Genomic DNA, 26,545 nt, shown 5'->3' on the forward strand with positions numbered 1-26,545 from the left:
GTTAGCATTCATGCCTGGGGTTAGAAGCGATGGACGTTTGAATTTAGATGGTAAAATAAACATTTCTTCAGGGACTATTTTCTGGTGAAGACTTACATTCTGTTGTGTGGGTGTCTCTGCATGGAAAGGATCTCCAAGTTTGACAGGAGGGAATGGTGCTCTCACATACTACTGGATAAATCAGAAAAAACAGATTTCATACTTGGGATGTAGCCAGACTAACTTAGCACGACTCTTTCAAAGCAGCAACAAACCAAATCTACACCATTCTTTGCATCATGTCCATGTTTGCTTATTAATTGTCTTCTGAGTTCGATTTTCTTACCAAGTTCAATGTTGTTTGGCAGCTGATGGGAGCCCAGATGTCAGTTCTTCTCACCAGTATGTGAATGCACCAAAACTACATACTCTTCAACTTAATACTAAATTAAAGTCACTTTGACCAAAGCAGTGTTCATCTATCTCAAGCAAATTTCAAGTCAAATTGATTTCTGTGGCATACTAAAGCAAATGAAAATGAACACTTGTCTAGAGAGATGGAAAAATGCATTAAGGAGTATGATATGCTTTGGAAAGCAGTAATATAAAGTACATGAATTGTAGTAAGTAGGCTAAACATGCAAAAACACTAGCATGGCCCTTAAAAGGAGGGGTTTTCAAACTTTGCCATGTTCTAGACTCAAAATCTGTCTTGACATATGAAGCCGCAGACCCCCATTTGAAGTTAGTTTGCCCTAGTGACCCATATATGAAGTTAAATATTAAATTGCTTAGATGCTGCACTGACACATAGATTTATAATGGTGAGACTAAGACATAATGCTAAAATAATCACTCATACATTTTTGTGTGAGATTATTTTGTAAATTATAGTGAAAATAAACTCTTTCTTATTTGGCCCCCGGATGACCCAAAAGGCCCTCGAAGCCCACAGGATCCCCAGATGTCACTTTGAAAACCGCTGCTTTAAAGTATATCAGGTTTGATGTCATTAGGTCCCCGGAGCCCATCCCACAGTGCAGTGTGCACCTCATATAACCTGTAACTGATGGTCATTGGTGGATCCTGTGCATTCAGCACTTACCCCATGGCTCAAACCATAAACTCTTCCATCATCCGGATCTGTTATACAGTGGCTACACTGTCTTGTCCAAACCATCACTTGAAAAGAATCCAAATCACCTAGCTAATCAGAGATAGTTCAACTTAAAATCACTTCGCATCAACCAAATCACACCAGTATGTACTTCAAACAAGCACATGTTAAATGTGCCATTCATGCAAATGAGAAATCTCACAGCACAACCTGACCACATTGGAAGGTGGTAAACCGTTTCCCACTTTGCAGACCACCACTAAACAGTGTAAGAGGCGTAATTTAAACCATTCACTACCATGGGTAATCAACTCGTCCCCGTCTCAAACTCTTGAGCTCGGCTTTACCAGTCAAATAGCAGTCTTGAATCAGTCAAAAGTCAAAATCAAAGGAATGAGTTTTAACTGATCCATGACATCAATCCGCAAAGCTGACATGTTCATGCACATGGTCTGTTGCTTCCAATTTGGGTTCTATGAGACTGTGTCAATTAATACAGTTTTTTATTCCAATGCAGCAGTGACATATTGTTAGCGTTGTTCAGCTGTTACCGTGAAAACAGTGAATTTCAGAGTTACTTGGCTTAGTCCAGTGGTGAGCAACCTACAGGTCACTGGAGGCAGAGAAAAAAACCCAGTTAAGGCAGTTGCTAAAGCTTTGTGCTGGAACACCAAACCTGATCGAGAGCCAGATGAAGTTACAGCAGCATTAGTGGTGACTCCACTTTTATTTGAGGGCGCCAGTGTGTTTTTAAAGTTGATATCCAAATAATATGAAAGCTGTGTTTTTCAGTTTAGTTCAGTCAGCGCAATTTAAAAGCAAGTTCCACCACCTGAAATCACTTTACCAAGTGAAGAAAACCAGATCAAGACCGGATCAAGTCAGCTTTACTTTTGACAAAACAGGTGCTGCTACAGAGGAATGAAGAATGAAGACTAGAAACAGGAGAAGGTTTTTATGGTCTAATAAAAGGCCAACAAGTCATCAAATTAAACGGAGTAAATATTAGTGTTACTTTACAGTATGATTTTGAAAATCTGGCACTTTTTTTGCATAAAAAGGGGTGTAGTAAAAGACACAGAGCATTTAAACATCTTAAAAGCTGCAGCATTTCAATTCTGAAACAAACCAGCTGTCAACACAGAAGCAAAAAAATGAAAAATAATTGCAAAAGGGCATCGTCGCGGAGTACATGGCCCGAATTTGTGAGCACGCCAGTGTGTGTGTGTGTGTGTGTCTGGGTGCAATACTGCATGTGCATTTGTGTCCACATGACCAAAGAAGAAATATAGCTATGCCATTTCCTTAATTTCCTCGCGGCCTCAAGTCTGAACATTACAGTGGATGAATCTGTTGGCTTTGCTTTGACTTTGATAGCGTACGGCTCATAGGTGAACAGAGCAATTTATTGGCCACACATCATTTTTCCCCTCGCAATCAGGTCCGGGCCTTTTCATATTTACAGTTTGCAGATTCAGCAGAGCATTTCAGATAATTAAAATTCAGCATGCTTTGATGAGCTGGTCCACCCTTGATTTCCCACAGTACCTGGCTTTCAAGGGCACAATTTCCATTTTTGCTTGTTATTTAGAAAATGTCAAGTTTTGTTAGGGCCTTTTGACCTTTTTGAAGCACTGGTGGCCATTGTGTAAAGGGCATGACGCCACTGTTGTCCTAGATATCTTGAAGTTGTGGGGAATTAATCGCCCCTTAAAAAAAATACTATTTCTCATCTTTGTCATCTTCTGAGAAGCAGAACTTAATTAGAAGGGCTGAGATGTGTATGTATACAGTATAGGCTCAACATTTATTAACCACATATAGATTCTGTCAAGCACTTGGCACTTTTACATCTCCTCTGGGTCTATAATAATAATAATAATTATTAATATTATTAATTAAAATGATACAGGTATCTGTTTTCTGTTTAATCCCATTTTTAGCTCCATTCGCTGTTTATATTATTACTTATGATGTTCTCTCTTTTTTTTTTTTTTTTTTTTATAAATGCTTCTTTGTGCTGTGTAACTTTGTGTTTAATTTGTGGCTGCAAACTATTTTCTCCTTCAGGATAATGAAGTTGAAAGTTAAGTTAAAGTCAGCTATTTCTCAGAAATGCCATAGGCTGATGTCATGTTTGTCTTCTTCCGACTGCAGGGTTTCCATTCTGGACAATGGCAACCTGCGGATATGGAATGCAACCAAACCAGATGCCGGCCTGTACACGTGTGTGGCACGCAACCAGTTTGGAGTGGCGAGCAGCTCCGGGAGTGTCATGGTTAAAGGTAGATATTTTCCTCTCCCCTGTTTACCGGTTCATTGTATTATGCTGTTTGATCCCTGACCAACTAAGTATTGGACATCTTTGTCTGATACTTTTTTTTTTTTTTTTCAGCAGCAGTGTGCAGAGTTACAGTACTTGATATTTCATTCCAGTCCTTGAAAACTAACCTCAAGTATTGGACTTGATAAATAAAAAATGAACAACACAGTGAGGAAGGACACAGTTTGTTTTTTGTCTTTTCTTTTTCTTTTTCTTTATCTTTTTCTTTTTTTTTTTGGTAGCATCCAACCACCTTAACCTCTCTCTCTCGATAAGTAATGAAAAGCAGAGATTTTTCACTGTGCTGTCATTCCAGTAGAGACAGAGGCATGTCTTCTGGCCCCGGCTATTCACAGAGGTGTTGAGAACATTCAACTTTGTTCAGTGCCTTCAGTTCTGTCAGAGGATATGCTGTGTGAAAAAAGGCCTGGTGTTGTTAGATCATCTGGAGGAGGGGGGGGGGTCGGTGGTGATTGCGTTTCTGCTCTGTTGCTGTGACTTATTATACTTCATTAAAAATGAATGTGAGCTGGGCATAAGGTGCTGTGCATTGGGTGGCTTTATTCTGTGCACACTGCTGTTTTTCCTGTCCTATTTCCACAGGGAATAGTATTCCCACCTTTTTTCCACTCCCGGGGGATTTGCTGACATATCCAGTGAACTACACCCTTACTGTGACCCTCTTTTTCACAGAGGTTGCATGCTTCATTTGTGTTATTGCTTCATGTTCAGCTCTGACCTTCTTTGTTGGCTGGCTTTTGTAGATTTATAGAATTATTGATCTTCACCGTATTGGCTTCAGGGAGAAAACGGGGGAAAAAAGTTCATGCCTCATATTTCAAATGGTTTGGTATTGATTTACATGTATATTTCAATAAATTATTTGCGCTTTTGCATTGAATCTTTTTGAGTATGTCAGACAGCTGCCAGCGCTTGAGTTTTAGTACTTCAAATAAGTAAGTATCTGCAGAAACATGGCAAAGCCTCTGAGCAAGTTCATGCAAGACAAATTCACTCAGACTCTATCCTTATCCCCATACCACAGATGGGGAGTGAAAATAAGATTCAAAACAACCAAGTAACCCCTGTGATCATGCTGCACACATTAATAGTTTGTCTATGGTGATGCTGAGAAGCCCTTTCACATGGCGGGGGGATGAACTACCCAAGTCAAACGTTGCAGCTGATAAAGCAGTGCCAAGACCCCTTCAGTTCCCCTGAGAGTGTGATGAGAAATGATATATGTTTCTCTCCGCCTCTAAAATTTAATGTAGTTTCTCATGGAGCCTGGAAGACAAAGCTTTTCTTCCATAGTAGTCTGTCATTTTTGTTCAAAGGTTCAATCCGTTTAATTTTCCTCCCTCTACAAGTTAGCGATCGGTAAAAGCCTTTGAAATGCCGTGTCAACAAAACGGTGGTCCGCTAAAATACCATTAGGATTTTTTCTTCCTTACTGTCAAATAGTTGCTATAGAAACATAGACTAATTGATTTTTTTGGGGCCCCACAAAACAGTGTTTGATTGAATACTTTGAAGAGCATTGAATAGTGACAATCTTTATTCTGTACATAGCAACAAGTAGGTTGTCTTGTAACTATACTCTCTTTGCACCACAAAAACATGTCACATAAAAGTAGGCATGTTTTTAAGAGAAAAAATTTGTGCCAAGCGCTGTATTCTGTAAATCACCATCAAGGCGTGTTTCCTTTTTCTGTTGAATTATAAAAGACAGATTTCATATATTATAAATGCTTGAAAGTCAGCTGCAGTCAAGGATGTGGTGAGAGCTTAGAGTGCACCTTGCCGCTGATTTATTCTGATGGCTCACTCCGACTCCCATTCATGCCCCTGTCATCCTCTAAAATTCATTTGTAACGCCGGAAAACAAAAGCAAGGACTGGTGCATAATGGAAGTGAAGAAACTGTCAATGTAAAATGTTAGTGTATTTGTGGGGTTTTTGTTTTTTAGGGTTTTTTTTTTTGCACATGCACAGTGTGTTAATTGCTGCAACATTTTTAACATGGAGCTTAACTTTGAGGCATAATGAAACGCACGGTCTTGCTACATTGTGCCAGCCTCTTTTACCCATTTATCACCCACTGTGAAATGAAAATGGTGCAGAACCCCCAGCCGCTCAGCGTGCACAGGGGGGTCGGCGATACCTGCCGCTTTCACTGTATGTTCAGCTTGATGGCCTATATGTGATTTTCCGATCAACCTTGCAAAGAGAGACTCTCTCATGTCTTCTTTGTATAAATAGGCAGTGCTGTTATCCACTTATTATTCTTGCAAGAGGGAATACGGGTTTTATTTGACATTCACTCTCACCGGTTTCCTTTCCATCACCATACGTGAAAGCTGTTTTCTCCAGCTGATGTACAAATGTACCTGTATATGATCTTCTGCCTCTCTGTCACAATCAATATTGTTTGGAAAATGGGATGGGGTAATTTACATGCACTATTTCATTGCGGATAGAAAACCTCTTTAGATGGGGGAATTTCTGTTGCGGGAGCCGCCCTTATGGGAGATGACAGTAGTTTATTCAAATTGACTTTGGTGATATGAATACTGAAAAATACCTGTCAAAAAGCATTCTTTGTCTCCTGCTGTGAATAAGCCACCTAGCAAACAGCGGAGGAGCAGTCACAACAGATGAGCTCTGTTAATGTCCCCATTATTCCAACACTGGGGGGATATTAGCAGATTAATTGCACTTGATTATAGATGTGCTCTTTGAATTTTGATTACACTGGAGATGAGCAGATGCAATTAGGGTTGCCTCCGATCATTACAGATGGTCAGTGAACTCAAAACTTCTGAGATCATACTGAGTTCACTTCTGTTCACTTCTGTAAAGCGCTCATCAGCGAGGTAGTTCATCTTTCACAACTCGGACTGCCTGGCAAATAATTTGCATACTCCTGTCATGAAGTTATTCAGACAGCAAAAGCAGAGGAGGAGCGTGTGATTATTGTACCATGGTTCCAGTTGTATTTAAGGGCTTCTCCTGTCCTTTGCTGCGATGAACATGCTTTAAAAAAAAAAAAAAAAAAAAAAAGGATTTGTTGTACTGAAAAGGTTATCACACGATTTTTATACTCAATTCAGCTAGGTGGCCCGGGCCATTACTTTCCTTTTTTTCCCCAAAAAATGTTTATTTATTTATTTATTTACTTTCTTGTAGGTGTGTGACAGCAGATAAATTGTCTGATCAATTTGTGTGCTGCTGTTTGTGCCAGACTAGATGGAAGAGACTGACCTCGGAAAAAAAAAAAAAAAATTCCAATTTCATACCAACTTCTGGGAGGATTTTTTTTCTAACTAAAGCCTTCCATCTATTTTGGATGTCTGCAGTAAATATGACTGTGATTTTTGAGAGCAACATAGAAAAATAATGAGCAGCCACCACTGATCAGCTGCAGGTTGTTACAGAAGTGCCACTGCAGAGCATACACAGAGCAGTTTGTACGTGTCTGCTCAGGGACATACACAAACCTTTGCCTCTTTTGAAGTTTGTCGTCGACAGACTATTGGTTGGTCATAAGGAAAGTAAACGCCGTTCATGTTCAAATTGTGCCGCACAGTTTTGTGTTGATAAAAATGGTTCATTGATTCGAAAGAAAAAAAAAAAAAAAAACGAAAGAAAAAAATGTAAAATGATTTCTGTTTAAAATGCTCACTCATGTTAGGAACAAAATGATCTGAGAGATTACACTGGCAATTTCAGCACAGCGGAACGCACTGCATAAGATGTTAGCGTAATTTACCGTCAAATAGATGGTTTGAGTCTCGAGGCCCAACCTGTACCAGCAGATGTGGTTTTATCAATGAAAACCATTTCAGAGAGAAGTTTGTGCTCTCTTGAACCTTTGTGTCCGCTGATCAGCTTTGTACATCTCAGCTTGAAAGGTCTGGAAGAGGAGGGCTCGGCTACCGTTCAGGTACCCTAAATATTCAAAATCCCTGGTCCATGTGGCACGTGGCTTTTCAGTGCGCTCTTGTATGCATTATTCAAGCTCACATCACTCGCCATGTGTGAAAAACTATGGAGTATATATACCAGACGAGAGTACACGCTTACATGCCCCACCTTACACCATTAAAGCTGGGAGGGATCCTGCACAGGGGGCCAGCTTTCTGTCTCTGTGCTCCGTAGGGGTGTGTGAGTATTATTCATGATGGCTGCAGTTTGTGGGAGGAGGACTGCAACTGGCTGGGGAAGGCGTGTCAGTGTGCCTTGGAGAGGAGAAGAAAGTAATTTGCTAAACGCTAGGCTGCTCTGTTTTCTGGTCAGCCATGAAAATGTTATTGTTGCACAAATTTCTGTCAGTATGCTATCTTTTCAGCTAACAGTATGTGTTAGTTCTTTAATTAAAATTAAAATTATCAGTTACTTCACCTTCTGATTGCTGTAAAATTTTGATTCATAGGTTTGAAGGTTAGTAGTCAAAGCATTTCCATTCAATTCTTATTCACTTTTGCACCAGATTTTATCAAAACCTACCTGCTATGTGCAGTGTGTTTTGAAACTTGGCTTGAATGCTCCTCTTGCATGATCTGATTTGATCGTTTTTTTTTTCTTTTTTCTTTTTTTTCTTTTTGAAAAAAAAAAGAAATTAACAAGGCAAAGGAAATTAGTTCATAAAAGTAAAAGTATCAATCCTGAAAGCTACAGCATTACTCAGTGTCATTCATGAATGTACTATTAGTTTAAATAATGAATAATAAATTAAATAATAAAGAGGGCTGGTTTCCAGTATTGGCAGATTGTCAGAAAGGTAGAATGCAAAAAAAAAAAAAAAACAACAACAACAACAACAACAACAACCTTAGACCGTCATAAGTTGTAAACAGGTAAAAATCCATTTATACCTACTGAGGACTGAAACATCTGTTTTTCTACAAATAGACTGTTGCAAGTCAGAACGCAGTGTGCAAGAACCTACTGCTTTTATAATTGATACACATCTGTCCACAAGAAGGTACAAAAAAAAAAAAAAAAAAAAAAAAAAAAACAAGGTGGCATACTACAAAGCCATTTTTAGGCCGAGGAACTGAAGTACCCGAGCACGTATGACAGCCAAACAGAGCAAGAAATGTACCGACACCGGCTAATCCAACCTGGAAGCAATCCCCGAAGTGCCACGGAGTCTGTCAGCTCAGTAACATGCTCTCTATCTTGCGTCTGATTGACCCTGCTAAGTGAGCGGGCTACTATCCTCTCGTTTACAGTGGCAGTAGGTAACAAGGCATTATACAAGATAGATATCAATCAAATTATGCTCAAGAGCCCAGTGTGGGGTTGTGTAACCAACCTTGGTTGTCCATATAATCTGTCACAAATGATGACAGAGGAGGGTAATAAGAGAGCATATTCCCACCATCATTGTCACAATGAATCCCCCGGGGTGGAAAGAGACCAGGCAACGCGTACAATATAGAGAGGAGTTCACAGTACAAAGGAAGCAAACGCTCCAACCCTACTGGTGTAATAATCGGCAATAAATGTTAACACTGTGTTCCCGTGTACCCAGGGATAGTGAAGTGACTGACTCCATGAGCATATTACCTTGTATTTTTTTTGTTGTTAACCTTTATTGTTTTATTTATAATATTTTCTGCTCTTACTGTTTACTCTATCACCCCAAAAAATAGATTTTACAAAAAAATAAGTGTGCTTCCTACCCTTTGACTTGAGGAAAATGATTTCCAGCAGTCAAAGTAATGCTTTCATGCGTCCATACTGTGCAGATGCTTGAAGGTGTAGCTGTTGCTTTCTGCGTTATAGGCGTCCTATCTGCAAACCTTGAATGGCTGCAGAAACAGAGTAGACACAGGCCCTTGAATGCCTACTATGTGCTATTACGACATTTTTACTGTGTCGCCATAGCTAAGCGTTTAGCCTTAACAATGGAGGATCGGAGCCCTCAGACACCCTTTCATTGTGTATATAACAAAAAACCTACCGGCTGATAGCACTCCGGCGTGATATCAGAAAACGACTCGATAAATCACATTGCGAGTGCATGGAACTATGTGTGTGTGTGTGTATGTGTGTGTGTGTGTGTGTGGATGGCGGGTAGGGGAAGTGGAGGAGGGGGGTACAATGAAGGTATCGAATTCACTCTGGATGAAGACTGCACTGCCGGCACTTTCTACATGAATCTATGCCTGTCCAGGGATCATTTGCCATGGTTAATTTAGTCTGTGTGCTCAGAGTGGCAATTTCAACCAAGTAATCACAGCACCCCCAAGAGGGAGACTGGTGTTGTACACGAGCAGAACAAAGCCTCCCCGTTCTCCCTCTCATCTCGCCTCTCTCATGTCCCTCCACCTTCCTCCTCCACTGCTCACACACAAGTGGAGATAAGGGATGGCGCCTCGCTCCCATGCGATGCCACGGCAGTGCACTGCTCGCAGAGGGTAGAAAGGAGACTAGTGACAATTCAAAGAAATGCTCACTGGTGTTTGCTGTTTTCCTGGTGGGGCGTTTTGGGACTTTTGGGTGGATGGGGGTGTTCCAGTCTGAAGGCTGAGCTGACAGTGACACATGGAGGCTTCTCTGGATGCAGGAGAGACAAGTCGCTCAGTCCCCACAGAGACGAGCTCAGGCCGAAACTAATACCAGTTACTACAGCTTTGCGCCCTAGTTTGCTGTGTGCTTTGTCCCGTATATCCTTCTATTAACCGAGTCTGACGTATCCATAAGGATGATGGAAGGGCTCGACTTTACAAAGCCATTTAGTGTACAGAACTGTGATGCCTGGGAAGAGAACGAGAACAGTGTGTTTCATCAAATGTGCATGGATGCGAATGTGTGCTGTGTTTTCCAGAGCCGACCATTATCACCACGCCACCCTCCACCCTGGACATCACCGTGGGGGAGAGTGTCGTCCTGCCGTGTCAAGTGTCTCACGACCCGTCTCTGGAGCTCAAGTTTACCTGGTTCTTCAACGAGCAGCTCATCCACTTTGGTAGCCACGGTGGATACTTTGAAAAAGTGGGCGGGGTAAGTCTGCAATTGTTGGCGCGTTCGTCACGGCTTCTTAAGACCCTGCTCGTTTAAAAAAAAAAAACAAGCTGTCATGTCGTGAGGAATGCCGCTGTATTTGTAGGATTTTTACACCATGCTTGTCAGAGGCTCTGGAATACATGATGAATAATTAAGAACTGTACTATAGTGTCTTGAGGAGCTCTTACTGTATATTTTATTTGTGCCACAGCGCTCTCATAAAAATTCCCCTATCAAAAGGACATCGATTTTTCACCGTCTTCAGAGATTCCATTGAATAAAGGTCGAGGGGTGATGCTGAAGATTCATGGGTTCATCAATATTATGCTCCTTTTCTTTTAGTGGGGTCATAATAAATTCAGCCGCAGTGCAGAGGGAATGTTTGTATCAAGTGTATTATTTATGGCCAGAAAATTGCTGCCTGTGGTTTATTTTAAAATGAAATTTACATATACACCCTGCAACCAGTCTCAGCCAGTGTATACTTTAAAGGGCTCAAAGCTTACATCCCAGCATGTGATAGTCTGGCTGGGAATTTTTCAAATTCCCAACACCTCCAATGGAAAAAAAAAAAAATGTAGGCCTAAATAAATAAAAAAAAAAAAAAAATGCTGATTGTTTATAATCACAATTAGTAAGGATAAAGCATGTCTTTCCTATTTTTTTTTTTATTATTATTGTTTTGGTGCTTTTTGCTGCCATTTACCCTCTTGTCTCCTTAATAAATTGCTGCACATCTAGAGTTGCTTTCATTTACTACCAGCCACTCCACAGAAATCTCAGTGCCATTGTGCCACAGCTTTTTTGCCATGTCCAATTTATTATAGAACCTGCTTCTACTCTTGTCTGATTAAAAGATAATGTAGGAGTGGGAATTGCAATTAGAGATGGAATAAAAGGGTCCCCCGGAGAACTAGCTATTGAACTAGCCATTAGACTAGTGTTCATAGTTCAAATAGTGAAACGGCTCTAACACATCCAAAAATCAAGGTACTTTTCTGAATACATTTATATAATTATAGTGATTAGGTTTAAGTATGCCGGCTGGCTGCCACTATACTATGTCTTTTTTCACCGAATATGGAAAGAATGTCTGTGTGAGAAGTGATGGATTTATTGTTCAAGATACACCTACACGAGAATGGGCTTTCCAATGCGGCTGTTTTTGTTCCCTAGTGGTTGGCAAGCCAGTATTGTTCTTGAATTACAATAGCTTGATGCTTACCATGTTGCTCATATAACTATGTGTGTGTGTGTGTGTTTGTGTGCGTATTTGTGTATGTATGTGTGATGTGTGTGGTTGTGCATGTGCTGAATGACAGCAGCATTCAGCCGGGGACATTATGATTCGAAATATCCAGCTGAGGCATGCAGGGAAGTACACGTGTGCTGTGCAAACGAAGGTGGACAGCGTTTCCATCGCTGCCGACTTGGTTGTCAGAGGTAAGCCGTGACAGTTTAAACAGTGTAATGTACCATTACCCTGACAACTAATGGCCGAGCTGCATGGTTCAAATGAGCATTTTCATCTATAAAAACATGATTTAAAAGCCAATGAGGGACATGGCAGTTGTAAAAATGGTTTATATCGTATCCATGTTAGGAGGGACATGTTATTTCATACTCTTATATTTAAGATTTCAGTTAAAGAATTTATCAGTTATATGCTGCTAAAGGAGGTAGAGATTTTTTGGGATCTATATTTAGCTGTGCCTTCCTGATGAAGATGTAAAGGGATCAAATGAAAGGTGGGTAGATAGAGATGTTGCTCATTTTAAGATTGAGAAAAAAAAACAACTGTCTAATTAGACTATCTCCCTAAGGTTTCGCATTGAAATGACTTCACTGCAGTCGCTAAAAACATGACTCCCTCTCTGCCATCTTTCCGTTTCCCGATTTACATTTCCCTACCCTTCCCCCTTCCCCCCTTTTTCTGCCTGTCTTTCTATCTTTTTTCCTTCCTTCCTTCCTGGCCTTGCCATCTATCAGGTCCCCCTGGGCCCCCCACCAGCATCCATGTTGAAGAAATCACTGATACCACAGCTTCTCTGTCCTGGAGGCCTGGTCCTGATAATCACAGTCCAATTACGGCATACACTATCCAGGCCAGGACACCGTTTTCCCTGGGGTGGCAGGCTGTCACCACAGGTAAGCTCTCTCCAACCAGCCGTGGCCTCCTCCAATCACATGGAGGGGGCCGCTCTTCATTTTCCTTCGCGCTGTGAGAATATTGGAGATGTAATTTTTACCCCAGCGCCAAATGGCACGCAATTGTACCGTGACCATTGACCGCCGTTTTATCAGACTCTGGGGAAGGATCCTGAAACATGGATCTTATCCTGATGATGAACCTTGTTGCCAAGGCTGTAATTTGATAGTGTAGTTAAGTGATAGTACGATGGATAGTGAGTGTAATTTTTCCCTACATCCTCTTTAATGGGGCAGTGATCATTCACGCATGGCTGGAATAATGTGTATTATCCAATAATGTATACTCTGTTTCGCTGATATTTTCGTGAATTAGGCGTACTTTTATCTGAGGTAGTTTCGCTGCATCAGGATCCCATTTTTTACTCGTTTACCACCTGACCTTGCAGGGTGAGAGAGCTCCACCCTCAAAACAATAAATCAACTTTGGGCAAACAAAGTCACTGCTGTTAACCGTTGTGTGTCAAGACGAATGGTGGCGTTTTCACCTCTAATATTTTTAGACGATGACAAGCGCCCATCCAGTCTATGTTTACGTGCTTTGCTGAAACCTGAAGAAACGCTGCGGTACAATGTAAGGCTTATGAAAAAAAAAAAAAAAAAAAAAAAAAAAAACTTCCTCACCAAATTGTCAGCATATTCCTTTAAGGCATGATTGTTTTGTCTTTGGAGTTTGTGTGCTCATCATGTGCTGATCGTGTGTCCTTGTGAGGGATTACACCTGCCCTACACCTGTGGTGGAGTCTCACCAGTCCTGTCAGCCTGGAGGACTCAGTTGACACAAACACACACACACACACACGCACACACAAAGTAGGTTGATACTGAAGGTGGCATGGTGTGTTTTATGCCAGTTCCTGAGGTGGTGGGGGGCCGCCGGCTGACAGCTACAGTAATAGACCTGAGCCCTTGGGTGGAGTACGAGTTTCGAGTCCTGGCAAGCAACGCCATCGGAACGGGCGAGCCCAGCAAGCCATCCAAACAAGCAAGGACAAAGGAGACCTGTACGTACTGTGTGAACAGAAAAAAAAAAAAAAAAACTTGTCCCCCTTTCAAAAATATAGATTTCATATTTTCTGTACCCAAAATTGCATAATAACGTTCATTAGGGTTTTAAAGCTGCACACTGTAAAAATTCTAATTGAGAGCATTATAACATCCATAACAGAGTAGAAATTTTGCAGAGTCTTAATAAGTACCAGAAACTGGACCCATGTAAATTGGCCAATTTCGGAGCCATTTGCAGTGAATAGTTCCTCAGCAAGGCAGAGAATAGTAATCTGACTTTACCTTGTTTGTACACTTCCTTTTGTATTTTTTTTTTTTTTAATATAAAAAGAAACCCAGTAACTCAGTACATTTAAAATGAGCTGTTTAAGTAGTGCGGCTAGAATAACACACCAGGAAAGTAACAGCAGTGTTATTTGAGTTGGACATTTTAGCACTCTACCACTGGTGTTGTCACATTATATTGAAGTTAAAATTTTTCAAACAGTTGCCTCTTGTTGCCTTTGGTGGGGACCAATGTGAGAAGCTGCCTAGTGCAACTTTAAAGTATTTCACCCCAAAATCGTGGTAATTATTTACTCACCTTCATGTCAGTTAAAACACCAGTGATGTTTATGGCCACATAATACACAGTCCAAAATAATTGTGTTAACAAGAAAGTATTCAAAATTCGCAAAAAAAAAAAATATCCGTAAATAACTCCCAACAGCATTTTCAGCATAGTCTAAGTTTTCTGAAGCTCAACAATTGCACTGTGGGTGCAAAGACCAACAGCACAATTGAACTGTTGAACTGTTGAACTTCAAATAACAGTTTTCAGAAGTGTTCACATTTGCATGATCCCACACACCACATTCACATTTACTCTCCTGTGCAAAGGTCTACATCAAACACAGAGAACTCAAAGTGATTTATAATACTAACCACACTCTTGTCCTTCAAACTAAAGAAAAAAAATGGAAAAAAAAATAGCTTAAGTAGATTGGAAGAACAATTCTCGCCAACTTTATTTATTTGAACCTGAATATGTGTACAGTGTGACATGCAGAAAAGCATGAAGCCTTCAAAAAGAGTGGTCGTAGTGAAGGCGACATGTTGGTGTTAATATCAATCTTTTGAACCCATAATATCGTAATTTGGCTGCAGAACACTTGGATTAGATTACACTGACTGTTTGGAGTCATTTTAGCTAACTCGCTGTGTGTTACGTGACCTACACCCCCTGCGTTTCAGCCGAAGTGAGGATGAGTCATTACTGACAGAATTTTAAGTTTTAGGCGAAGCGCTCCTTTAACTTTGATGATGTCTTGGTGTTAGGAAAAAATACACAGGCACCCTCTGAGTAAAGTGTCAGTGTGTTCTCAATCGTGATTGTGTGAAGTCAACAGAGCTAAGCTGATCCGTCTCCCTCCCCAGCTCCGAAGGTCACACCAGCTAATGTGAGCGGAGGAGGTGGCAGTCGCTCCGAATTAGTCATCACATGGGAGGTAAGCAAGCAGGCGCAGGACCCCCTCACCCATGGAGGAGGGAACCAGACGTCATTATTCTCTGTGGATCTGGGCCCCTTGTTTCATTAATAACAGCTTGAACAGCTTAATGTATGGCATTTCATTTTTAAGAACAGAGAGGCAATAACTGCTGCTGTCACCCTGGGGGAGAGAAAAATGCCTTTGAGGTTTCAATAAGATAATTAAACAGAAAGGTTCCTTCAAAGTCCTAACCAACTTTTTCAAAGATTATTTTCCAATCTTTCCTTTTTCATCCTCCTTTCTTTCTTTCTGTCTGTCGTTCTTTCTTTCTTTCTTTCTTTCATTCATTCTTTCGTTCTTTCTTTCGTTCTTTCTTTCTTTTTTTTCTGTCTTTCTGTCTGTCTGTCTACAAAGCCCGCGGTTATCAATTCTGTGCCAAAAGCTTCTATTTATTCTGGCTGCTTGAAATCATCAGCTCCTGCTGTGAAAGTTTCCACTGAATGAATGTTGATGTTTCAATATGCAAGAGTTCAATTAAAGTCTAACTTCTTAACAAAGCTCTCATTTTGCCTCAACTCCTCTAGATGCCTCGGGCATTTTCTTCATTTGACATAGCGGCAGTGAGGGAGCATTTTAATGGCTTGAAGTAGTGTTCAAACAAAAAGGGGAAATGTTTGTTGGACATTTCTGCTTTGACGGTTGCTGATATCTGATAGCTGGTTTATAGGATTGACGTCAGCAGCTATAAATGCATGGTGTGCTATGCTCTTAGCAGTAGCTGTGTTTAAAGTCACGAGGGGGTAAACCACCACACTGGCCAGTAATTATTTAATTTATCACACAAAACATTTGAAAGTCTTGGTCGCCTTTGGGCTTGAGCTGTTCAGAAACTTTGTTGCACTACTTGATTAATCATCAACTGTATAAGTGAGTGAACATGTTTTCAATTAACACCTACTTATTGTCCCTATACAATAAGAATAAGAATAAGAATAATCAGGATCTGATAGGTGAGGCCAAAGGTTATTTTCGGTCACTGGTGACTGTGTTTTCTTGCAGCCTGTTCCAGAGGAGCTGCAGAACGGCCCGGGGTTCGGCTATGTTGTGGCTTTTAGACCCCACGGTGCCACGGGCTGGATGCAGGCTGCCGTGCCCTCTGCTGAAGCCTCCAGATATGTCTTCAAAAATGAGAGCATTCAGCCTTTCTCGCCTTTCCATGTGAAGGTCGGGGTTTACAACAATGAGGGGGAGGGCCCTTTTGGACCGATTACCACCATCTACTCAGCAGAGGAAGGTGAGCGTAATATCATGCCATACACAAGACATCATGCAGAGGTTTTGATGCAGCACTGATGGTCCCCAAAGCTCAGTATTATATATAAAATCATTTTGAGTTTTAATACATTAACTCCAGAGCCTGGCCGGGCGCCCACCAGGATTCGTGCCAAGAGCCTGTCTGCATCTGAGATTGAAGTTTCGTGGAAAGCTCTGCCCTGGAATGCAAGCAAGAGAAGAGTTCTGGGTTATGAGGTGAGCTACAATGAAATACCTTGTTTGTGTTTACTTCTTCTCGTGTGGAGGTGTGTGTGTGTGTGTATGTGTGTGTGTTTTCGCGCGTGCATGCACATGCACATGGCAACTAATGCTGTTGAATCTTGTTCTGTTCTATTATTGATGAGTGTTTCAGGCTCATGCACCTTGGGCATAGGAGATAATAGCTTGCTGCATGCGTAATGGTCCAGCCTAGTCCCATGCCTGTGGGTTTAGTTGTTTCTCTTGTTGCTTACCTAAGTACTGTAACCACCCTGATTAGCGTACTGATGCAATACACCAAGGGATACAACGTTTAGCCTCTAATCCGCACAACAAAGTAGTCTCAGACACTGGCTTTGTGCGCAGTTACTTCATGTCATTTTAATTATGTTCATTATTGAAATTCAATATATAAACAAAAGCCTTATTTTCATACATGAATTGCATAAAGTGCCGGAATTATAAATTGTTGACCACTCAAAGTCAACAGAGGAGCAAGGTCTGAGCAAGCCATTCCTGTGAGAAAAGACAAATTATATTTGTGCTGTCAAGCGTGCCAGCTATTTCAGTGCTGACACCCTGGTGACAAAGAAAATCTGTTATCAGTGGAAGTTGATGGCTGGGGATTTTTGAGGATTCTTGTTCTTTCTTTCGTTTTTTTTTCCATATTTGACTTCAGCTTTTACCACATAATGTACACCATGCCACACATTGGCAAGCAGAACTGAAATACATAGTTCACGGTGAGCAAAAGGTGAGGGAACCATGAGGTGACACACTGCCAAAGGATGTTTTCAGAGCAATTTACAGTAACAGTGTGCTGCCATCCAGTTTTCAGTTTTCAGTTCATTGACAGGGTATAACAGAAGGCTTTTAAAGTGTCTGTCGTGTTTCTGCATTCATGTCCGTGGTTCTGCCCTGTCGGTTTTCAGCTGAGGTACTGGAGTAGAAGTGAAAGGGAGGACACAGCCAACGTGCAGAGGACTGTAGGAAATCAAACATCTACTATTATCCGTGGGTTGAAAGGCAGCACCACGTATTACATCTCTGTGAGGGCATACAACACTGCTGGAACGGGACCTTCCAGCACCACTGTCAATGTCACGACCAAAAAACCACGTAAGTTATTAGATCTAATTATGACTACTGGTCGCTCTCTGCCAGCATTCAGTTTTTGTTTGATGTGAATAATGTGTGTCTCTCTCCTCAGCGCCCAGCCAGCCACCGGTCAAAGTGATGTGGAACACATCAAACTCCAAGATTATATTGAACTGGGAGCAGGTCAAAGCTCTGGAGAATGAGTCAGAGGTCACCGGGTACAAAGTAAGGACCTGGTCACATGGTTGTGTCAGATAATAGTGTCTGTTGCCATGGCTTCTCTGCCTGAATTTTGGTTTCGCTTGCACAATCCGTCCTCAGGTGCTATACAAGAAGAATCGGCACAGTCGCCCCAATGTTATGGAGACTAACACCACATCAGTAGAGCTCTCCCTGCCGACTGACGAGGAGTACATCATCCAGATCAAACCATTCGGAGAGGGAGGGGAAGGCAGCAGTAGCAGGCAGATCACCATCCCAAGAATACCAGGTCAGTCGAGAACTAGTTCCTGTGCCTCCCTCGGGTGTGAATGATCCCTCCCATGCCGCTGTCTCAGCTTGCCAGAACAGATCAGCTATCATCATCTCCAGAGGAACAGACAGAGAGGGAAAATAATTTGGTACATGAGACATTGTATAATTACGGCCCCTACGTGAGACCATAACGTTAGTGTTGCATGAAAAGTTGGGCAATTTATTTAGAATACTCTGAATGCCTCATTCTGCAGCTCGAGTAATAACTCTCGAGCATTGTGGAAATGAATGTGTTCAGGCCTTGATTACTAAAGCATGCCAGAGAGGCGGCAGATTAGAGAAATGAAATGTCAAAAAGTCTTTTTTTTCACTGTGAACAGACTAACAGCCTCATTCTTTTCAATACCTTTTCAGGTCCCAATGCAATCGGCTCAGCATCCAAGGTCTCCACTCTATCAGCCCTCAGTACAATAGCACTGTCTTTCACAGCACGGACATCTTTATGACAAACAGCTCCCAGCAGACATTGCATCTGATGTGGAGACAGCTCTACCGCGGAACGCAAACACAGCCCAGTCTGGTGTAACTAGATCCATTCATTTAGATTTTAGAGGCAGGAGGACGACGCTGACGAAAAAAAAAAAAGAAACATACCATTGAGATGACAGGGAAAGAGCCCACTTCAGCACCCAGGCTAAGTAAAAGGAGATTGACCGATGTCTTGACTCTGTTGTTACCAAAGCAGCTTTCATAAAAAAAAAAAGAAAAGAAAAATGTCTTATATGCATCTTTTTGTATGACATGTTAAGCTTTTATAGATTTTTTTGAATCAATCTGAAATTGGTCTGGGCTTTTTGTAAGAGGCAATGGTGTGAGAGGAATCAAATGCATGGTGAGTAACACGATCTAATTTTACAGTCTGGAGGTTAAGAATGTTATTTGACAGCATAACTTTTGTCTTCTCAAGTAAGATCATACTTGCAACTGTGGTTCTACGTCAAAGACCAGAGTTAAAGTTTTCTCTCCAGTGAATGAACTGTTAACCGTTATCTTTTATTTTAATAGTACATTTTTTTTGCAATTTTACTTGTCAATATTTCAAAGACATTGCACTCTCAAAGGGCTACACTGACCTTTTGGGAGTTTGGCCCATTGATCACCTTACCCAATGTGTGATGAGAGGATTTGCACCAAAATTATCTTTGTCTCTCCCTGTTTGGTGCACACACTAACACTGAAGAGTACAGTATGTTGGTTAATCATAGGCAGCTGGCCTTATACTAAAAGTGAGAAAATGCAGACTTGTAGCTGCTCTAAGGCTGGCTGGTTAGATCATTTTAACGATAAGGGTATAAACCTGCCAGGCTCGCTTAGGGAGTTGGTAAAATAGACATACATTTTGACAAAATAATGCACTTTGAATGGCAGGAGATCCATCCTCCCGCGAGGTTTCAAGCACGACTTGTTTTGTCTAATGAAGTGAGCCAGACAGCCACATTTTTGTAGCTTTTTTGTAGATTCAGAATGAACTTATGAAAAGGACTGACATCTTCTTCTCAGACTTTTCTGGTCTAGTGGCCATATCATAAAAACCAGTATGAACTTTGGCTTATCTTCATACTTAGGATAATTGCTTGTCATAACTTAAAGTCACAATGAAACAGCATTTTGATCTTGCATCCTTAATTAATGTATCTCCCGTTCAAACAGGTTGTTGGATCAGAGCTTAACACAAAGAGGTATCTTTAAAAAGTGTAAATCAATGGGAGATCAGTTATGGCAGAGAAAGGCAGTTTTATTTGACATGATTCTTCAAAAATAAAGCATATACCACATACTACTGAGGCTATTTTAGCTGCAGCGGCCTGGCTTTGAATCCGGCCCGGAGCCTAAGCTGCATGTCATCCCCTCTCTCTCTCTGCCCTGTCCTGTCTTTCTCCACTGTGCCTGACCAATAAAGCAGAAATGCCCAAAAAATAATCTTTAAAAAAAAGTTTTCGTTGCTTAAAATTTTTGTTTAGACCTATACTGGTTCCAGTCACAGCTGAAAATTGCACTATTTTCCAAGATGTTCCAAGACTTTAACATACAGTATGCTGAAGCGTTGCTGTGTGCAGCAGACACATTTCTACTAGAGACACACGGGATTGTTTTGCTGCCAGCTCACTCACCAGATACAGGGTGAGGTGACCTATGGGCCAAACTCCCCAGAAGTCAGTGTAGTTGTTTAAGCCATCCATATGACAATTAAAGGACTTGTTACCAGAAATAGGCCCATGCCGTTTAGGAGAGTATCTCCCCTGGGTTCCTCTACCTTGGCCATTAAATTGCACTGGTGACCGGACCCTTGTGGCTGTCTCATGCCCCTCATTCTTTTAGTTAGCCCTGTGTCTAGAGCTATTCTTTGCCTTCTGTGTGCCTCATCATACGTTCAAAATCCTCAGGTCCTTAAAGAGCCTTAACTTATCATATGTATATCGAAGAAAAAAAAAAAAAAAAACAAAGGAAAAAAAAAACATTAGAAACATAGACCTATAAAGCAGCCGCGGTGATGTTTACATGCTGCTGTGTTGGTAGATGCTGTGTGTTGTCGGGATGGAGGCCAGCATCCTTTGTGTAATGCTGAGGTCACTGAGGTTAGTTTGAACGGCATTTCGCTGTTTCGCATGGGTTATCGGCAATATGTGAAGCCTGGTACATTTGTATGGGTGTGCATTCTCAATAAAAGATGATGCTGCTGATCTTTTTTTTTTTTTTTTTTTTTCCCATAGTCTTCTGATGCCATGTGAGACTGCGATGGTACCGTGGTACGGCGCAGTCTGTATGTAGCTTGTAATCCAGTTAAGTACAGCTAGTTTGTAGTACTTTGAAGGGAAGTGTACTGTAGGCTACTGGGTCTTGCTCAGAATCATGCATCAAGAAATGTGTAATATACTGTTTTGTACACTTCAAATCATTTATATAAAAAGAAACTTTCTAAAGAGCTGGTTTACTTGGTTTTTATGTAATAACTGTTTCATACTGTAGCCAATTGTTGCGCAGCATGACTGTAATTTGTCTCCTCTCTTCTGTCCATCTGCAAACTGACTGAATGGCTTTAGGATCATGCAAGATTTAATAGGTTTGTGTATACGTGTACCATGAAATTTGAACCATGATCAGCCCATGTCTGTGCTTCTGTCTCAGTCAGGTGTTCTCCTACAGACCCTCTGAGATATACTGGGTCTAATGTCCATATAGGCTCTACATGAGGGTTTCCTCTGTTGCTGTTTGTTGTTTATACTGTGTTAATAAAGTTTATTGATTTATAGAACAATGTCCAACTCTATTGATCCATCCCTCCAAATGTATATCGACCAATTTGAGGAGTAGCATAATGACTTCTCCTCTGCGCTGGCATGTCGTCAGGCAGGTGTTTAGCTGAAAGCAGCTTTGGGGGTCTAATGGAAATGTGCCACTAGTTCCTTCATCTCTTTAGATAATTCATTTTGCCTGATTTCTGCTGATGATGTAATCTGGGCGTCACCACCAGTCTGGTGCTCCTTAGCCTGCCAACCAGCAATAGCAATAGAAATGCTTTCACATACACGCATGTATCAATAGGAAAATTATACTACCAAGCACCTGATAGAATATACTTTTTTTTTTTTTTTTTTTTTTTTTTTTTGATTGGTAGATTGATTGTGTCCACAACATCATCTGGCCCATTTGAATGTCAGACATTAAAACTATTTGTTTATTGTGTGTCAGTGGCCACTTTATTAGGTCAACCTGTACAGTCTAGTGCAGTTCAGTGCAACAGCTCTGCCATAAATTCTACCTTTTTTAGAAAGTTTATAATGTTCAGTTTTGTTGACATTGTGGAGAATGTGTAAATTTAATTCTATGTTTATTATTGAGGTTGTAGTTTGCAGAGGTCTTGTACTGGACTACATTATACTGAAAGGTGTTTCCTTTTTTTTTTTTTTTTTTTTTTTTCATATCCATGAGGGGGGACAGAATAGTGGAAACACCTCAATAAAATGCAGTCCAGTCCAACAACACCAACTTTGAGCTCAATGTCAAACATAGAACTGAAGGAACACCTCTATTACTATGACAAAAAGAAAACCTGAGCATTATAGGCAGCAGAAAAGTGCATCAGATCATACAGAAGGACCTAATAAAGTGGCCATTGAGGGTATACATACATGAAATTTCAGCATAAACCTGTGTCCTGATTTTGTTGTTCCAGAAAAGCACACTAGGTGGCAGTAGCAGCACAACAACATTGCCTTGAGTCATTGCCAAGCTCATACCTGCAGGTGTTACAAAACCACAAGATGGCAATATAACACAAATTGATTGCCCGTTTCTTTTCATTACAGCAATAATGCCTCCATTTCTTTGATATCACAAAAAAGAGCTTTATTTCATATGCTGAATTATTTGATGCATGAAATGTGCAAGTCAGAACCTCATAAGAAATTGCTTTCCCTGGTTTCACACTATTCAGTAGTGGCCGCTTTTTAAAATGACGTCCCTCTGCCCCCTCTTTTCAAAATCAGAGACAGCGTGTTAATCATACTGAGACATTTATTTATGCATGTATGTTTTCCATTTAGACTGAATGCAAATACAGCAAATACACACCACCAAGCACTAGGGGAATGTAGAGCAAAGGCTGTGGAGAATTGAAGGTGGAGGCTAAACAGTGGAGCAGTTTTATGCTCTTCACATGAAGCTCAGATCCACAATCTGTACTATGCTCGGTTCTACGTTGAATGGGGCCAGTAAATGCTTTTGTCTCGTCTCTGTAGAGGGCTACAGTTCAAACCCTGGGTCCTTTTCACTCCGCTCTATGTCGCAGCCTTTACAAGACACTAATTCACTTTCAGGACCGCCTGGTCTCACCTTGAACCTCAAGGAGAGGACATTTCTACATCCACCTCGTAGAGATTAACAGCACTTTCACTTGAGCTCAGATAACTGTGTCTACTGCTCCCATAGCAGTGACTCCAAACATAAGGCACCCATCCATTTCACATGTCCACTGTACTCCTATCATGAGGGTTTTTCACTTACTGCTCCAATCTACCTATCACTTGTATACGACTATGGAATAAACTCAGCTACACCCCTGCCCCTGTTATATCTGTACTGTCGATTTCTACATAATTTACAGGATAATACACAGAAGTATGGGTATTTATGTACATTACAGGCCTTCCACCCTTCAACTCACCACATCACTTACAGTACTTTCCTGATGCCTACAGCAGATCGTCTTTTTTTTTTTTTCTTCTGTGGGGAACCATGTCCAATACTACATCGAAGATAGGTCATTGGGTTTCTCCCCGACAGTAAACAGTATATGTGCTGCTATCGTTGCAAGCAAGTGCCTTCACAACAATCCAGTGTCATATGACCAGATAAAATAAAATAGAGCAGAAAAAAATACAAATCTTTTTTTTTTTCTTTTTTTTTCGTGTTAGGGAATCTGTAGTTTCCACAGACACACTTGACAGCAGGTAGACAATTTTCAAAGTTATTCCACCTTAGGGAGGGAGGGATGAGGGCTGGGTGGGGGGGTGAGTTTAGACAACAAGGTGGGGACAAAGCCATGATCACAAGTGTCGGAGAGCTCCTTTAAATATCGCTTACTCTGTGTTGTAAGATTTGGTTATGCTTCTATACGCATGAGAGTTCACAGTTTTCTCCCTTTAGAGGACAGATAATGAAAATGGCTGCTTATTGCAAATCTCACAAGCAGTGCGGTTGACTGCTTTGATTAACAGTAGCACAAAGTCGACAATGACAGCGACACTGCAAACATGAGTCAGGCTCCATCAGAGGGCTTCATATGTATGGTAAGTGATGCATAGTATAGTATTAAAGGTTATCCAGGATATATTTGAGAGCCAGCGGGTTTTGTGGATAGAGACAGGGCTGTAATATGTCACACCATGAATACCAGCTTTGTCTGGAAGGGGATGAGAAAAGGAAACAAGGGGAGGAAAAGCACAGGCCTCACATTCACCACTCCTATAAATACAAATACAAACTCATACCATAACTTAAAAGAGTTAATCCAACAGAAAACAAAATATTCCCATGTTATCCTTGTGGTTTTGGACAATTCAATCCATGTCAATGAACATGCACAACTCTCAACTGCACAACTTGACAAATAGAGAAAATGGAGAACACAACATCAAGAAATACCTTAGGGTTTTTTTTTTTTTTTTTTTTTTTTTTTTAAGGCTGATTTTAAGGATTCAGAAACACGGTTTAATATTTGAAAACAAAGGTGAGCCAATAACGAAAAAAAAAAAAAAAAAATCCAAGAGTTGGACTCCAATTCACTGTCAATGAAGCAGCTCCAGATTATTTCTCTTCATTACATCATACATTCACGATTCTGGGCTGTAATTTCTAGTTTGAGGTGAGATCTTTCAGCCTGTTTTTTTTTTTTTTTTTCTTTTTTCTTTTTTGAAGATCCCAAGTGAAAGAGAACAGCAGGTACATGAACATTTCAAAAGATGTAGCTGCTACTCAGGAGAAGACCAGTCACGCTCGCCAGGCTTTTCTTTTTTACACAAGATGAAATTATTTAACTCTCAACCTTGAGAGAGACTGGGTCATGTTTACAGATGTAGACTAAATTGCCCAAGATCGCATGAATAACACATGGATTCTGTTTTATGATGGAGAAAAAAAAATCAAGTAAGAAAAAGTAAAAACATAGCACATCTGAAACGTATTAGATAAAACATTATTTATATTAAATTTGCTCTAAAATTGTGCCGAAAACATGTGACCAGCATTTTTTTTTTTTTTTTTTAAGGATGATGCCACAAAATAAAACAGAAAATAAAACAGCAACTGTGAGGGGAAACTGGGACGAGGACAGTGATGGTTGTAACATTGGAGACTGGGACTAAGCAGAGTTCAAGCTGATGCTGTCCACTGAAGTCACGTACAAACTGTCTCCTATTGGTCGTCAGTTGACTTCTCTGGGAAAGTCTGTCAACATCCGTAACGCGTCCATCATCGGCCCAGCGATCCACACGCAGTTTTTCAGTCCGTTCACCTCTGCGCTGCCTTATGTATTTCAGGCGCGTGGCCCGGACGTGTCCGCGGTGTATTTTTCATTCCCTCGGCTATTTTCTGTATTGAATCATGCAGATTATAATCATCTAGTATGATACATATTTCATAAACAAGCAAACACTGGACATAAATTAGATCCTCTATAACTGTTAAAAATGTAAAAAGCTAATAAGACAGCTGTTGATTATACGGAAGGTGTCACGCCAGGAGGTGACAACAAGCATTAAAGGCTGGCTCCGCCCCCCCCCCCAAACTCCCTACCCCCCACCCCGAACCCCTCGCCCCCCCCCATCCCGCTCCATTTGACTCCACCCTCCGCTGCACTCAAGTCGTTTTTCATGTACGACGGCAGCACACGGTGCATCGTACGATGGAAAGCCATGTGTGAGGGGAACAGTGTTGACTTCCTGCAGGAGTGCTGATCTATGTGTGTGTGTGTGTGTGTGTGTGTGTAGGCGCATGAGCGGTGATGGGGGACAGGAGTTTCGTCAACTGGCTCCACCTTGGAAAGAATTACATCATCAAAACTCATAATTCATTTGAACCCCAGAGTTCAAAGGAGGCAAAGTGTGTTAAATTAAACAATACGCAATTAAAGATTTAGACAAAGTCCGTCAGAGGAGAATGAAACAGCAGCCGTGTCTGTCTACAGCAGATCTCTAACTGTCACGTGGATAAATGCACATACTTATAGCAACTTTGACCTTGCATCACTCCACTTAGTAGCACTCTATGGACCAAACGGTAAATACTCCAAGAAAATAAAGGTGTGCTCCTACTCCACGGGAGGTGGAGGTCTGGGATGGGATGGGATGGGACGGGACGGGAGGCTAGGTCGAGTCGGAGGCTGAGTCACAGTTGGTTTGGCTAAAGGGACCGGAGTGGAGGTCTACTGCATCGTCGAACGCAGTCTTCTTTCGTGTCGGCGTAAAGGAAGGAAGTCCTCTCATTGGGTCGGTGGCGTACTGCAGGGCGGGGCAGGAGACAGACAGCTGGAGGTTTTTCTCCTCTCCCCCGTCTCAGGAGCCACCACGACCAATCAGGACTGCAACAAGACAGGAAGGCACAGCTCCGTTTCAAGCACTAATCACAAAACAGGGAAACTCAACGACCTTGACACCCATCCCCCCAGTGTATATGACAAGACACATGCTGTTCACAGACTGAGCAGTGCTATCCTGTAGCCTGCAGTCTTGTCAAACGACAATCTCATGCCAGTGAAGAGAGT

The 26,545-nt window shown here is 41.2% G+C and overlaps 2 protein-coding genes across 3 annotated transcripts in view; one reads left to right on the forward strand and one right to left on the reverse strand.

The window, feature by feature from the left end:
• The window catches only part of cntn4 (contactin 4), a 131,881-nt gene extending 110,346 nt beyond the window's left edge, over positions 1 to 21,535 (forward strand). Inside the window, exons 12-23 of the mRNA XM_030050988.1 lie at positions 3,254 to 3,381; positions 10,257 to 10,432; positions 11,758 to 11,878; positions 12,425 to 12,583; positions 13,498 to 13,647; positions 15,068 to 15,138; positions 16,180 to 16,414; positions 16,535 to 16,650; positions 17,586 to 17,772; positions 17,864 to 17,976; positions 18,073 to 18,241; positions 18,640 to 21,535. Coding sequence (XP_029906848.1) covers positions 3,254 to 3,381; positions 10,257 to 10,432; positions 11,758 to 11,878; positions 12,425 to 12,583; positions 13,498 to 13,647; positions 15,068 to 15,138; positions 16,180 to 16,414; positions 16,535 to 16,650; positions 17,586 to 17,772; positions 17,864 to 17,976; positions 18,073 to 18,241; positions 18,640 to 18,731 — 1,717 coding nt within the window. The 3' untranslated portion in view covers positions 18,732 to 21,535. The remainder of the gene's footprint in view (positions 1 to 3,253; positions 3,382 to 10,256; positions 10,433 to 11,757; positions 11,879 to 12,424; positions 12,584 to 13,497; positions 13,648 to 15,067; positions 15,139 to 16,179; positions 16,415 to 16,534; positions 16,651 to 17,585; positions 17,773 to 17,863; positions 17,977 to 18,072; positions 18,242 to 18,639) is intronic.
• A 1,886-nt stretch (positions 21,536 to 23,421) lies between these two features.
• The window catches only part of LOC115358881 (band 4.1-like protein 1), a 75,717-nt gene continuing 72,593 nt past the window's right edge, over positions 23,422 to 26,545 (reverse strand). For both annotated transcript variants that reach the window (XM_030050987.1, XM_030050985.1), the window contains one exon: positions 23,422 to 26,362. In XM_030050987.1, coding sequence (XP_029906847.1) covers positions 26,357 to 26,362 — 6 coding nt within the window. In that variant the 3' untranslated portion in view covers positions 23,422 to 26,356. The remainder of the gene's footprint in view (positions 26,363 to 26,545) is intronic.

The sequence above is a fragment of the Myripristis murdjan genome, chromosome 5, assembly GCF_902150065.1.
Source record: "Myripristis murdjan chromosome 5, fMyrMur1.1, whole genome shotgun sequence".
Taxonomy (NCBI): Eukaryota; Metazoa; Chordata; class Actinopteri; order Holocentriformes; family Holocentridae; genus Myripristis; species Myripristis murdjan.